Genomic DNA, 15,891 nt, shown 5'->3' with positions numbered 1-15,891 from the left:
TCCCCCAGATGCCTTTAGGGGCACTTAAAGTGGGAGGGGGAAAACCTGACCCACCCCCAACTTCAGTTTTGGTTTTAAAAAGAAAAATCAATGGGAGGGTAATTTCATTAGGAGGGTGAAAGTACCCTCCCACAAAATAGATAAGAACCTTCCCGGGACCTATAAGAAGCTTCACTGTATAGGAGAACCATTTCAATTCAGGGCTTAGCGAGATCCTTTGCAACATTTTATGGATTTATTTCCCAAAATTTCTCAATCAAAAAATGAATAAATTTTCCAAAATTCCCACCCTCGCTTCCTTGGCCCTAAATTTTCCCACCCTCGCTTCCTAGACCCCCAAAATTGTCACCCTCTTTTACCTAATGCTAAAATTGTTCCCACCCTTACCCTCCCTAATTTGACCATTTTTATTCAGCTTATCGAGTTTCTGGAAATTAAAGCAATAAACATAAAATAAATATCATCGAAAGGGGAGGGATTACTAAAATATTTTTCACCATTAAATTTGTTTTACATTCTATATACTTTTTTGACTACATAATAATGTAATAAGATAATACAGTTTGTAACAATAATGATTATTACACAATTATTAGGTATAAGAATAGTACACTTTACTCTAAATTAATTTGTCTATTGTTGCTTGTAAATTTTTATTTCACATTGGTTTTCCTTTTTGTCGCGTGTTTTATATCATTTTCAACATATACTTCATATGTATATCCTTTTTTAGAAGTAAATGGATGTCTATGATTCTGTCTGTGTGTGTGTTTGTTAGTACCGAAGACAAGGGGACCGAAATGGTTCTAATTTACAGCGAAGCTTCACGTAGTTTCTGTGAAGGTTTATGACTATTTTAAGGGCGGGTTCGCTCAAATTTCTAAGAAAAATTGCCCCCAGAAAAAGCAACCCTCAAACCTTTTTTTAAAAACTAATATTGAAGGTGAGGGGTGACTCCCCCCTCCACCCTAGCTTAAATGTCTTTAGGGGCATAGCCTAGAATCAGAGGGTTTCTATTGTGCTGTCAGAAGGTAGAATTTTACGAGCGAAAAGACTATTTTGTATTTAAAAATTATCAAAAATTCTTTTAATATATTTTTATCAAAGTTGTTTATCAGATTAATGTAAGCTGTAGGCAACTTTGTTTTTCTTGCTTTGGTTTTGCGGAGTAAAAATGTATTAAAAGGTTTTCACGAATTAGATCAGCTCAAGCATTAAACAATTGAGTTAATGTTACCGGCATTCAAGCTGATTCTTCAGTTTTACTTTTCTTTCGAATTACATTTGAATTACAGCTTTTGTTACTTGTTTACTGTAATGTAAAATCAATGCATGAAAAGACCTAAGAAACGGCCATAGGCCTGAGAAATTTAAGCGTGTAAGTGATATCAAAATTGCCTAAGGGCCTAAAAAAAGTCATTCTTTTTCGCATTTTCCCTACTAGTTGTAAATAAGATTAATGAGGTTTAGACTATTTAGAGCTAAATTTATTAATATACAAATAATTAAACTGGTAGTGGTACCAAAAGTTTTAAAAAACACTAAATTGCTGATTTTTCAATATCATGATTGGTTAGAAACTATCAGTGACCATACTTTTCAGTGTCTTATCCCTTAAGATCCCTGCTTGTAAAAATCCATTAAAAGTGAATTGACGGAACATAGCTGAAATAAAGACACTCGACAAAAACTGTATTATTTAGAACACATTTCTAATTTCTCTTACAACAATTATAATCAGTGTAGACAATCACACACACACACATAAACATACACACACACACACACTCAAACATACACACACACACATTTTTTTGACCAATACAATTACAATTTAAACCATATGAAAGTTTTTGATATTTTGATAGACACAATTCTGTCATATTTAAACGATTGTTATGTCTATATTATTTAAGACATTTGCCATATATTTTAAATAAAAAGTTTCTTCTGGGTTGTTTCATATTTGTCTTATTACTTACACATTGAATAGGGGAGAGAAATTATACAAGAAACACAAAAAATTACCCTATGTTGCAATACCAAATGCCTCGCCTCTAGGGGATGAGGGGATTAGAAAATGGCCTAAAACCATCTCAAAACATTTAAAAATATTTGCGGAAAATTATAACCAATACTGACTAGCATCTTAACTTCATTCAGACTAACGGAGAGGTAGGTTTCGGGTAAAATCCGTAAAGGTGTGTGTTTTAAAGCTTAAAAATAGTAATAGAAAGATAATATTCACTCAATATGTGTATTTCTTATTAAAAGGAACTAAAGACAATTTTTTTTAAATAAGTTTTTTTTATAAATTTCTATCGTTTTACTACTGTTTTTAAAAGCGAAGCTTTTCTATAATTAGGGTCGGTCCGTCCGTCCGTACGTCCGTAACGGATAGCTTTTTTCGTTAATTTAGGCATGTTAGAATTGTCCTATCGATTTCAAATTTTGCATGGTGATTCCTTTAATAGTTAGGTACGATTTAGAAAGCATAGCAACTCTATAATCATCACCAAAATGTCCGTACGTCCATTTTAAACATGTTGATTTTTTAACTTTTTTTAACAACAAATTTTTATGTGATCTAATCATCCGATTGATCTGATTTTTGGTATATTGATTCCTGGGACAACAAAGTATAATGTAATCAGCGAAGCAACTCTATAAACAAGTCCTAAAAATGTAAGTATGTCCATAAATATTATCCTGAATCAAGCAGTTTTTCAACAAATTTACTCACAATTTTGCTTTGACTCTTATACAGTTATATTATGATTATTCAGTTCTGACACTATACAAGTGTTAATGTCCGTTTGTCCTACCGTTTCAGTGCTTCGCTTTTATGGATGTTGCCATCCTTGTTTACTTATAACACATAACTTTTACGGATTTTACCCGAAACCTACCTCTCTCTTTATATTATAGGATTATGCTTTAGGACTTGACTATTAAGTTTTGCTAACTTTGTAACTTTTTGGCCATAAAATGTATAATGATTCCTACTAGGCATTATCATGATTTTTAAAAATGTATTATAGCTTAATTTAAATGTAATTAAACCCAGAGAAATATAGACAATGACCGATAAATTGATGCACATTCCCAATGATGATACAAAAAATTGCTCCATCTGTAGATTACAATCAGTAGTTGAATCATTTAAATTCTAAATCAAAATTTATTTTAAGTCCCTAAAGTTGTTAAGACAACAAAGAAAACTGTATTATAAATCTTTGTTGACTAGTGTAATACACAGCCCAATGTTTCTCCCTCCCTGAATTTAACCAGAATTGAAAATAAGCTACTTACCCATTCTCATAGGGCCAAAATCAAAATCTATGAATTATAAATGAGATGCAAAACAATTCTACCTAATGCATATAATAGTTTATATTAAGGTATAATAAAGGCATAATATAAATCCATTGATTTTAATCTCTCTAAACCATTTAACAAAGTTCTGCACACTCTTGTGGCATTTCAAAGTGTTCATACATTTTCTAAATAATAAAAAACTTTATAAAAGCGTACAAAAAAATTTCTAAACCGAAATAAAAAAAATACTGGCAATTTACATGAATGTGCTCTATAAAGCACAGAACATCGCCCACATTATTTTAAAATAAACTGAGAAAAGTGGGAGGGGAGAGTTTTTCATTTGTTTGTTTATTGTTTTAAGGTCAGGTTAGGTAAGGTTATATCGGGTACTGGGTAGCCACGCAGGGGTAGGGTTCCTTGCAGGGGTTATATATAGGAGAAATACTACCCTCCCCCCCCCCCCATTCTTATTTTGTATTTTTAAATAAGGGATAAAAATAAAAATCTTATTAGTCCAGAAGTTACGAAGATAATTCATAATATTAAGATATTGGTTGGAAAGTATGAACACTTGTTATTAAACAAGTTAGTTGTAAGTTGTTAACTGTTCAACTTTAGTAAACCAAAATCCAATAATATTATCCTTTCCAATTCAATAACTCATTTCTCTATGTATCTTTATTTCTCTTTATATAAAGAAGTAAGCTTTTATTGTCTGTAGCGAAGGATCTCGATAACCACTGAACCGTTATGGTTCTCCTTTAAAGTAAAGCTTCTTATAGGCCCTGAAATAGTTTTAGGCTATTTGATTTTTAAAATTAAGTCTGGGTTTGATTTTAGGCTATTTTTTATGCCTTTTATATCCATTTGAATATAGAGCCCCTAGATGCTAGGAGCCTAGTAGTAGATATATAGAGATATATTTAAAACCAGGGAGGGAGGGGATATTGGCATGTTTATTACTCAAGTCCCCAAAGTTTTATAGTAACATTTTCTTATTTGTTTGCTTAATAACTTTGGAGATTTGAAAAAAAATTTTATTGGTTGGTTTATGAAGTTGAGTGTCCAAACGTTAGAACCATTAATTGCAATCTACAGAAGGGTTAATTTAGTGTACCACCATTGGGGATGTAAATCAATTTATTGGCCATTGTCTTATCCCTTTAGATCCCTGATTTAAAACCGCAATCTCTCCAAACCTTAGCAGGCAGATATTAAGATGAGGTTAACTTAGATAAACTTCAAGGATTTATAGTCGGTTTAGCAATAACATGCATTTTAATGTTATTACGGCTTCTAGAGGCCTCTAGGAATAGTCGATGGAATTAGACCCTCCACTTTGATTTAATTTTAGAGAAAACTTTATCTGGATGGAACGTCATTTTTTATAGTTGCGATTTATCATTGGAGGGTAAAGTCACTCTACCCCACAATAGTTATAAACCTTCCCTGGAAGCTTTACTGTAAAGGATAACCATATCGGTTGAGTGATCGGTGAGATCTTTTGTTTTAGACATCATATAGATTTTTTAGTGATTTTTTTCTCAATTTATTTCATGTTAAATACAAATAATATAAAAATTATATTTCTTAAAATCTTACACAAAAATAATACAAGTTTAGTATCTTTATGTATAACATAACAGTTTTTTTCTGTATTAATATTTTTTCATCTAATTAGTTAGCCGTATTGTATTGCTGCTCTCTTTATGGACATAATTGTCTTTGTATTATTTAAAGAATCCTAGCCTTGTTTTCAGTTTTGAAAGTTAATATATGTGTCGATAAATTAACATAAACAGAAATTCATAAATTAACAACAGTCTGAGTTATAATTCAGAGAGAGAGGGGACATTGGGCTGTTTTTTAAACTACTACCCAAAGTTTTGTAATAACGTTTTTTTATTCATTGACACAAAAACTTTGGGCACCCTTATGGAATTTTGATTGGTTTGTTGAGATCATGGAAAGAAAACAAAGTCATTCCTTAATTAGGACAGAAGTCACCTTCCTAGGAAGGACATAAGTAGCTTCCCTTATGTGAGAATTTGTTAGATGAAGGGCATAACTTGTCTCCCTTAACAAAGATTTTGCAAGATGAAGGACATAAGTAGCCTCCCTTCACCACACAAAACCTAGCTTTTTGGTCCTTCACATAGCAAAATCTTGCATAAAATAGTTTATCTGTCCTTCACATAGCAAATTCTTGCAAAAAATAGCATTTATGTCCTTCACATAGCAAATTCTTGCAAAACATAGCAAATTTTTGCAAATCATAGCAAATTCTTGCAAAACATAGCATTTATGTCCTTCACATAGCAAATTCTTGCAAAACATAGCAAATTCTTGCAAAACATAGCATTTATGTCCTTCACATAGCAAATTCTTGCAAAACATAGCAAATTCTTGCAAAACATAGCATTTATGTCCTTCACATAGCAAATTCTTGCAAAACATAGCAAATTCTTGCAAAACATAGCAAATTCTTGCAAAACATAGCATTTATGTCCTTCACATAGCAAATTCTTGCAAAACATAGCAAATTCTTGCAAAACATGGCAAATTCTTGCAAAACATAGCATTTATGTCCTTCACATAGCAAATTCTTGCAAAACATAGCAAATTCTTGCAAAACATAGCATTTATGTCCTTCACATAGCAAATTCTTGCAAAACATAGCATTTATGTCCTTCACATAGCAAATTCTTGCAAAACATAGCAAATTCTTGCAAAACTTAGCATTTATGTCCTTAACATAGCATTTTGGTCCTTCACATAGCAAAATCTCACAAAACATAGGTTTTTCTGACCTTTTTCTACCAGGATATCAGAACTAAATCAGAACACACATAACAAGAGTTTTACATAATTTAACTCTGCATAAATTATGATAATTCATTATTATTACCCCTCCCCCCCCCCCCTATTTAAAATTTACCCCTGCATAAATTATGATAATTCTTTATTATTACCCCTTCCCCCCCCCCCTATTTAAAATTTACCCCTGCATAAATTATGATAATTTATGCTGAGTTAAATGTACTGTTTGAACTTCTATCTAACAGGATATGAGAACTGGTGCCATGTAGAAAAAGTGGCATTGCATTCTAGGGCCTAAAAGGCGTCATAGCTGGCCCCTTTTCAGTCCATCATACGACATGGGAAGGAGGTTGAGGAGCATTTTATGCAGTCTAAATTCCCAAGAATGCAATGCCACTTTTCCTACATGGCACCACCTCCCATGGCATATGATGGACACAAAAGAGGCCAGCTATGACGCCTTTTAGGAAAAGTGGCATAGCATAGTGGAATTTAGGCTGCATAAAATGCTCCTCAACCTCCTTCCCATGTCACATGATGGACTGGAAAGGGGCCAATTGAATAATTTTTAATCTGAATGTACTATGTAAACACTCTTGATATGTGTGTTCTGATTAAGTTCTCATATCCTGTTAGATAGAAGTTCAAACAGTACATTTAACTCAGCATAAATTATCATAATTTATGCAGGGGTAAATTTTAAATAGGGGGGGGGGAGGGGTAATAATAAAGAATTATCATAATTTATGCAGGGGTAAATTTTAAATAGGGGGGGGGGGGAGGGGTAATAATAATGAATTATCATAATTTATGCAGAGTTAAATTATGTAAAACTCTTGTTATGTGTGTTCTGAGTTAGTTCTGATCTCCTGGTAGAAAAAGGTCAGAAAAACCTATGTTTTGTGAGATTTTGCTATGTGAAGGACCAAAATGCTATGTTAAGGACATAAATGCTAAGTTTTGCAAGAATTTGCTATGTTTTGCAAGAATTTGCTATGTGAAGGACATAAATGCTATGTTTTGCAAGAATTTGCTATGTTTTGCAAGAATTTGCTATGTTTTGCAAGAATTTGCTATGTTTTGCAAGAATTTGCTATGTTTTGCAAGAATTTGCTATGTTTTGCAAGAATTTGCTATGTGAAGGACATAAATGCTATGTTTTGCAAGAATTTGCTATGTTTTGCAAGAATTTGCTATGTGAAGGACATAAATGCTATGTTTTGCAAGAATTTGCTATGTTTTGCAAGAATTTGCTATGTGAAGGACATAAATGCTATGTTTTGCAAGAATTTGCTATGTGAATGACAGAAATGCTATGTTTTGTGAGGTTTTGCTATGTGAAGGACAGAAAAGCTAAGTTTTGCAACTTGAAGGACATAAGCAGCCTTCCTAATGTAAGAATTTGTCAGACAAAGGACATAAGTCACCTCCCTTAAGTTAGATTTTGTTAGATGAAGGACATAAGTAGCCTTCCTTAGACCAATTTTCAGTGACTTCTGTCCTAATTAGGAATGACTTTGTTTTCTTTCCATGATCCGTTTGTTGATTAAGTTGAGTGTCCAAACGTTTCAACCACTAATTATAATTTAAAGAAGGGTAATTTTGTGTATTACTTTTGAGAATGTGCACCAATTTGGTGGCCATTGTCTTATCCCTTTAGATCACTGGTTATAATTGCAGGGTGGCCACAAGGTTTTTAAAAAAAATCCGTACATTTCCGTGCATGCTAAAAAAAAAATCCGTACATTTTTCCGTACATTTCCGTACATTTCCGTACATTTTTCTACTATGTAGTAAATATATTATTTAGTAAAATTGGTTTCATACTAGGTACTGATCAAGATCAATTTTTCTATTAAAGTTAGAACAAAACTTATTTAACAAAAGTTGATACTTTATGGATGGTATTAACTAATCTAAAGAAAATTTTGAAATTGGGCTCCAGGTTCAGGTACTGCAGGCCTCCAGGTAGATCCTAGACAGGTAAAAATTGAAATTTTTTACTTAAAAAGTTAGAACAAAACTTATTTAACTAAAGTAGCTTCTTTATAGATAGTATTAACTAATTTGAAGAAAATTTTGAAATCGGGCTCCAGGTTCAGGTACTGCAGGCCTCCAGAACAAAACTTATTTAACAAAAGTTGTTTCTTTATGGATGGTAGGAACTTAAAAAGTTAGAACAAAACTTATTTAACTAAAGTAGCTTCTTTATAGATAGTATTAACTAATTTGAAGAAAATTTTGAAATAGGGCTCCAGGTCCAGGTACTGCAGGTCTCCAGGTGGATCCCAGACAGGTAAAAACTGAAAAAATTTTCTATTAGAGTTAGAACAAAACTTATTAACCAAAAGTTGATACTTCATAGATAGTATTAACTAATTTAAAGAAAATTTTGAAATTGGGCTCAAGGTTCAGGTACTGCAGGCCTCCAGGTGGATCCTGGACAGGTAAAAATTGAATTTTTTTACTTTAAAAGTTAGAACAAAACTTATTTAACAAAAGTTGATACTTTATGGATGGTATTAACTAATTTAAAGCAAATTTTGAAGTTGGGCTCCAGGTTTAGGTACTACAGGCCTCCAGGTAGATCCTGGACAGGTAAAAATTGAAATTTTTTAGTATAAAAGTTAGAACAAAACTTATTTTACAAAAGTTGATACTTTATGGATGGTAGGAACTAATTTGAAGAAAATTTTAAAATCGGGCTTCAGGTTCAGGTACTGCAGGCCTCCAGGTCAGATAAAAACTGAAAATTTTTCCTAATAAAGTTAGAACAAAACTTGATATCGTCTTTTTCTTCAAATTAGGTAATACTAGCTAAAAAGTAACAACTTTAGTTAAATAAATTTTTTCCTAACTTAAATAGTAAATAATTTCCGTTTTTACCTGTTCCTTGATCCTACCTTGATCCTACCAGTACCTTGACCTGGAGCCCGATTTTAAAATTTTCTTCAAATTAGTTAATACCATCTATAAAGAAACCACTTTTGTTAAATAAGTTTTGTTCTAACTTTTAAAGTAAAAAATTCAATTTTTACCTGTCCTGGATTTACCTGGAGGCCTGCAGAACCTGAACCTGGAGCCCGATTTCAAAATTTTCTTTAAATTAGATAATACCATCTATAAAGAAGCTACTTTTGTTTCATAAGTTTTGTTCTAACTTTTAAAGTAAAAATTTTCAATTTTTACCCGTCCAGGATCTACCTGGATGCCTGCAGTACCTGAACCTGGAGCCCAATTTCAAAATTTTCTTTAAATTAGTTAATACCATCCATAAAGTATCAACTTTTGTTAAATAAGTTTTGTTCTAACTTTAATAGAAAAAAATGTCAGTTTTTACCTGTCCAGGATCCATCTGGAGGCCAGCAGTACCTTGACCTGGAGCCCGATTTCAAAATTTTCTTCAAATTAGTTCCTACCATCCATAAAGAAGCCACTTTTGTTAAATAAGTTTTGTTCTAACTTTTAAAGTAAAAAAAATCAATTTTTACCTGTCCAGGATCTACCTGGAGGCCTGCGGCACCTGAACCTGGAGCCCGATTTTAAATTTTTAAAAAAATTAGTCAATACCATCTATAAAGAAGCTACTTTTGTTAAATAAGTTTTGTTCTAACTTTTAAAGTAAAAATTTTCAATTTTTACCTGTCCAGGATCCACCTGGAGGCCTGCAGTACCTGAACCTGGAGCCCGATTTCAAATTTTTTTTCAAATTAGTTAATACCATCTATAAAGAAGCTACTTTTGTTAAATAAGTTTTGTTCTTACTTGAAATTTTTTTTTACTTGTCCAGAATCCACCTGGAGGCCTGGAGTACCGGAACCTGGAGGCCGAATCCAAATTTTTTTTTAAAATAGGAAAACTACATCCCAAAAGGAAACTTTTTTTGTCAAATAACCTATCCTCTCACTCCAAAGACAAAGCCTATAATCACTGTTTACGCAAAAGTGTCAGAACTTCCCCCCCCCCCTTGAATAGAAACTTTGAAGACAAATCTTGAATAGTTTGAATAATTCAACTTCTGGTACACCATTCTTGTCCAAACTGGTTCCCGTGAAATCTAAATGTAACTTACAAATATTATAATGATACAGAACAAAAAATGGATCATGGAAAGAAAACGAAGTTGCCGGTTTCATCGTATTTTTTCACAGCAGCTTTTGAAGGGTTATTTTAGGTTAGGTTAGGTTAATTAAATGTCAATGATTGCCCCGCAGGGTTAGAAAATATGCCCCGCATGGCTAGAGCCCCCCACAGGGGCTAGAAATAGGGGAAAGGCTACTGTGAAAAAAACGAAGAAACCGGAAACTTCGTTTTCTTTTCATGATCCCAAAAAATGATACATTTTACTTAAATTTTAAAGATAATACACTAATTATAACACCATGCTCGGAAATTCCGTACACCAAAATGAAAAATCCGTACAATCCGTACATTTTTTTAGCACTTTTTTAAAAATCCGTACATTTCCGTACATTTCCGTACATCCGTACATTGTGGCCACCCTGTAATTGGATGATTTTCAAATTAATTCTCCAGCATTCATTCATTTAAATTCTTTCACCTTTTTCTAAATTTTCAAACAAAAAGAAAACAAAAAATATTTTGTCCATATTTAATGTTCATCCTTATATATAAGTCAAAGGATCTGTGTCGGTCTGTGTAACCGAAATGTCTTGTTAACCACTGAACCGTTTTGGTTCTTCTTTACAGTGTAGCTTCTCATAGGTCCTGAAAAGATTCTTTGAAACTATGATACCACCACCCTTCCAAGAGAAATTACCATTAGAAAAAAGACCTCTCTCCAATTTCTTTTTTTTGTTTAAAACTAAAATTAAAGTGAGGGACGCCTTTTGGGGCGAAGCCACTATTACTAGGTAATGATGTATGATCATATTTTACTTTTCATATATTAACGCTTTATATTTGAGATATTAATAGATTTAATTAACAATCTTTAACTGTTTCCGTTCTTCAAGTAACCAAGAACTAGGGATAGATTTTTTAGCAATTTAAATTTTATGACCATTGTCCATATAGGCATTAAGGATCTCTCGAGGGAAGGGCGGTTTTTTTTCTAGGGGCGATTTACCCCCAAAAAATTGAAAACTTCCCTTTGCAATAAAAATTTTTAATGTAAAACTATAAGAGAACCATACTAGTCCACTGACAGAGAAGATTACTTAATAAAAAGATTTAACAATTTTTGAAAACAAGTCAATTAATACAACTTTTAATGACAGCATTATTGTCAACTAGAAATGATACAAAATTATTTTACCAGAATATCTTTACCTGTCCCTGGTTTGAACCCCCTTGTATTTATTTGTACATACATATCACAGATGAGTGAGTTTAGGGACTAAATTTAGTTATTCCCATGTCCTACCAATTTAACCAACAAGAACGATCATGTCCAATGTCTCCATAAGTAGCGCAGCATAAACAATCTCAACAGAGCGTAATAGTAATCTAAGTTGTCAATCAGCTCACAAAACTTTTTTACCATGTTCTCCTATTTCTTGGCTTTAAGTCTTTAGGTACTTTAATTGCTGCTTCCAAATGGTAGTGACCCAATATTAAAAGCAATACTTTTAGTCTATGATAGATTGGCTCATTTGCTTATCAAATTAGAGATGTACACTACAGCCACAACCTAGTAATAGAGTAGCTGCATTACATAAAATCATTCAGTTAGAACAATTTAACCCTTTAAAAGGAAAAGGTGATTAAAAGATATTTATAGAAAATTAAATAAAATGTAAAAATATAAATTTAATTTATTAATGGCGATTTTTAACTTTTGATTTGGAATAATGATTCCTAAGACCACAACTCCAATATTATAAGCGAAGCATCATTTAAAACTGAAAGTCCTTTTACATTATCCTGTATTTAAGCAATTTTGCCACAAATTCATGTTCAATTTTGTTTAGACAAAATATAATTTCTGCTAATTAAGTCTACAAGTGATATTGTTCGTTTAACCTTTCTTAATATTTTAGAGATTCAATTTTTGTGGATGTTGTCATCCTTGTTTTACTAAAAATACCTCTACTCTCAAAGAACCTATTTGTAACCTTTACGTGCATGCACGCACGTAAAACGCGCAGAATTCGTGCAAGCACGTAAATAAACACGCACACGATAATGTACATGGGTGATTAGGGACATTATTTTGCATATTGTAGCATACTACACAAAGATAAATACAAGAATGATAGACAGATATACGAATTTGATCAGGGAGGGAGTAGACACTGGTTATCAAGGTTGTGTAAATATATTGTTAGAACTAGTTGTGTCCAAATTTTTCCTCTAATAATTTCAATCTTTGATAATTTCTTTCTATCTTTGTGTTGCCTATCAACCAACATGACGGTTATTATGACTATAGCGCAGGAATAACAAGCTAGCAATTTACTAAAATTTATTGCACAGTAATTAAAACAACTTCTATCTAAGTAATGTCAAATAATAAATTAATTAGTGCTTCATTTTGGTGATTAATAATTTTTTTTGAGTATATTGGTTCTTAAAAATATTGGATTTATTTCAACTCCTTTTTATTATTTTTTTTCTTATTTCAGGATGGCCTGGAGTTTAGTTCACCAAAGATCTCCGCCCCCTTCTACAGTATTGATGAAACCTGTAACCCCTATGCCAAAGATGACAAACTATTCCTAGAAACATTCCAGAGACACCTCAACCAGCCGTTGTCGGCGGACAGTAATAACGCCGACGCAGCTACAGCGGATGAATCAAGATCGTCCGCTGCCAATTTAACCAAATTTTTTGCTACTTCAGACTGCCAACTAGTCGTTATGTTGTTGCTAATTGCAAATTCTTTACTCAGAAACGTGATAATTTAAATAATGTTATTATTATTATTGTAGAATGCATTTTTATATACAGGGTGTCCCAACAAAGAAAAAAAAGTAAACTTTTAAGTTACATAATATTTTTTAAAAGTTTTAAGAAACTCTATAAGAATGTTTTGTATTTTTTACATTTTTAATTATTAGTAGACATAGATAACTGTGTAAATCTTTTTAAAAATAAAAACCTTTTATTCTTTAAGCAGGATTGTCAAAGAAATGATACCTTTAGAAATCTATTTGCTCTAACATTTTTACCAATCTATTGATAACAATTTTAGCCTTAATAATTCCAAGTGGATTAATAGTAAAAAGGTATTTTTTTTGTAACAGGTTTACTTTTTTAACAAAATTTTTAATAAAAATATTTTAACAAAGACAATTTCTAAGGACACCCTGCACCTATGATAATTTTATTATACATGTTGTAAGAAAGTTCCCTACAGTGTAATTATCAATAAATTTTTATTATATACATAAAATCATTATTAAATGAGTATTCAACTTTTATTACTTTTCTTTTATGATTGGGTTTGATGTTATGGGCTTGTTGCGCATGCGGGAAACTACTCTATAAATTACTTAATTCTTTCTTTCATATTGCTTGAAAATGTACAAATTAGAGAATAGAATATAGAATAGAATTTATTAACTAATGCAATACATTTAAATTATTAAATATACATATAACATCATATTTTAAAAATTGCATAGCAAGGAGTAATTAAGCCTTGGAGTAGGCCGTAAATTTACCCCTTTAATTGATTTCATTTATTATTTTATTTATAGCGAGAATTACAAAAATTATTTATTATATAAAGATACTAGAAACTACGCCCCCTAGAAGCCTCTAGGGGCACTTAAGGTAGAAGGGGGAAAAGTCGACCTCATCCCATTTTAAATTTGAGTTTCAAAAAGGTAAAAAATATTTTTTTGAGGGGAGGGGGGTGAAGACAACCTCCCCAAAAGAGTTTAAATCCTTCCCAGGACCTGTAAGAAGCTTCACTGTAAAGGATAACAATATCTTTTCAGCGGTTAGGGAGATCCTTCGGGACAGACAAAAAACGGTTACTACTTTATATAATAGGATTTACACAAATTTAATAGATCAATAATTAAGTGGGTTGACTAAATAACTATTTACAGTTACAGAAGTTGGTACAGATTTTATTTCTTACAGGAAAAGCATTTTCTTTTGTTGCAATGAAATGATTTATAATTTAAAAAATAATCTTTTTTAATCATGAACAATGATTTCTTTACAGAGTCTGAAAGCCTTATTTCATTTCTCAAGTTATTCCAAAGTTTTGGAAATGACACTGCTGGAAAATATTCAAGATGTTTTGTTTTAGGTATACTTATCAGTAACTTTTTTGATCTCTGAGAAGCAAGAACTTTAAACATGTTATCAAAGCTTTCTGGGAGTTTCTTATGAAAAAATTTACTTATAAAATTTAAAATGTTTAAATTTACCAAATCATCAAATTTTAAGATTTTAGATTGTCCAAACAAGATTTAGCACCTACAATAATCCTTATTGCCCTTTTTTGTTGTTTTCTTTTTTGATCAATATCTTTACTTTTAGAGAGACCCCATGTGATATTAGAATAATTTAAGTGAGGCAAAATCATTGAGGAATAAATCGTTTTCAAAGTTTTTGATGGGAGAACATTTTTTATTTGATTTAATGCATATAGAGAACTAGAAACTTTGTTTTTTACCATTTTTGTATGCTCATTTCAATTGAGAAATTCATCAAGATGTACCCCAACAAATTTAAAAGACTTTGTTTCATTTTCATTGCTGATTCTCTCAACTTCCTCCCCATTAATGAAGATTCTAAAGTTATTATTGACAGGTTGCATACTGCTAAGTCTGAAGACCATGTATTTTGTTTTAGATACATTTAAAGAAAGTTTATTTGCCCTAAACCATACTGATGCCTTATCTAATTCTTCATTTAATGATGTTTTTATGGTTTCTAAAATGGTTTTTATATATAATCCAGATGACTAGCTGGATCCAATGTTAGGTACCTTTTTTAGCTGAAGTATATATTTCTGATCTTTTATTGCGTTCTGACTGTGTTGATGTTCCCAATGGTATTAGCTGATTTTCAAAGACCCAATTAAAAGTCGGCACGGGGTCCACATTTATTTAACCACTTCTCCCTCTATTGTTATCCTTATACTAAAGTAACAGGATGTCTGTGTGTCTGTGTGTACCGAAGGATCTCGCTAACTGCTGAACCGATTGGGTTCTCCTTAACAGGGTAGATTCTCATATGTCCCGGGAAGGTTTATAACTATTTTAGGGGAGGGTACCACCACCCTCCCTAGAGAAATTAAATTTTTAAAAAATTTACCAATTTTAGAAAGAGAGTTCAATGAAAAATAAGCGTCAAACGTAAATTTTTTTTAACTTTTTCTTTTAAAATCTAAAATAAGAAATTGAATTATCAAATTCGACTCTCTCCTCCTCAAGTGCCCCTAGAGGCCTCTAGGGGCGTAGCCGCTAGTACTTACATATATTGCGGTTGAAGAACATACAAGTTTTTTAGGTGGCAAAACTCAATATTGTAGAGGGGCTGAAACGCACCGAAATATTTTACTCTCATAATTTTTCATGTTGGAGGAGGTTTAAAATCAATATGTATAAAATCTACATGAGGGGTGGGGGGTTTAATGCAACCATCTCGTAATCAATGCTTAAATGGCACCGAGTTATCCCTGGTTTAAAACCAACCAAAAAAAACTTAGTGCTTTGCTAGTAGGTTCAAAGCCTTGCTTTTTACAAAGGGGGGAAGGGGGGGTTTAATGCAACCATCTCATAATCAAAGTATAAATGGCACTTAGAATTCGAATTTTGATCTAAA

The 15,891-nt window shown here is 32.0% G+C and overlaps 1 protein-coding gene across 1 annotated transcript in view; it reads left to right on the top strand.

Annotated features, from left to right (window-relative positions):
- Nucleotides 1–13,140, top strand: part of LOC145313981 (DBH-like monooxygenase protein 1) — a 127,162-nt gene extending 114,022 nt beyond the window's left edge. The window contains exon 16 of the mRNA XM_080153651.1: nucleotides 12,729–13,140. Coding sequence (XP_080009777.1) covers nucleotides 12,729–13,010 — 282 coding nt within the window. The 3' untranslated portion in view covers nucleotides 13,011–13,140. The remainder of the gene's footprint in view (nucleotides 1–12,728) is intronic.
- Nucleotides 13,141–15,891: the final 2,751 nt, after the last annotated feature.

This window comes from Acartia tonsa, chromosome 3, assembly GCF_053477335.1.
Source record: "Acartia tonsa isolate MP-2025a chromosome 3, ASM5347733v1, whole genome shotgun sequence".
Lineage (NCBI taxonomy): Eukaryota > Metazoa > Arthropoda > Copepoda > Calanoida > Acartiidae > Acartia > Acartia tonsa.
Note: the sequence above shows the minus strand (reverse complement) of the source record. Positions and strands in the feature narration are given on the sequence as shown.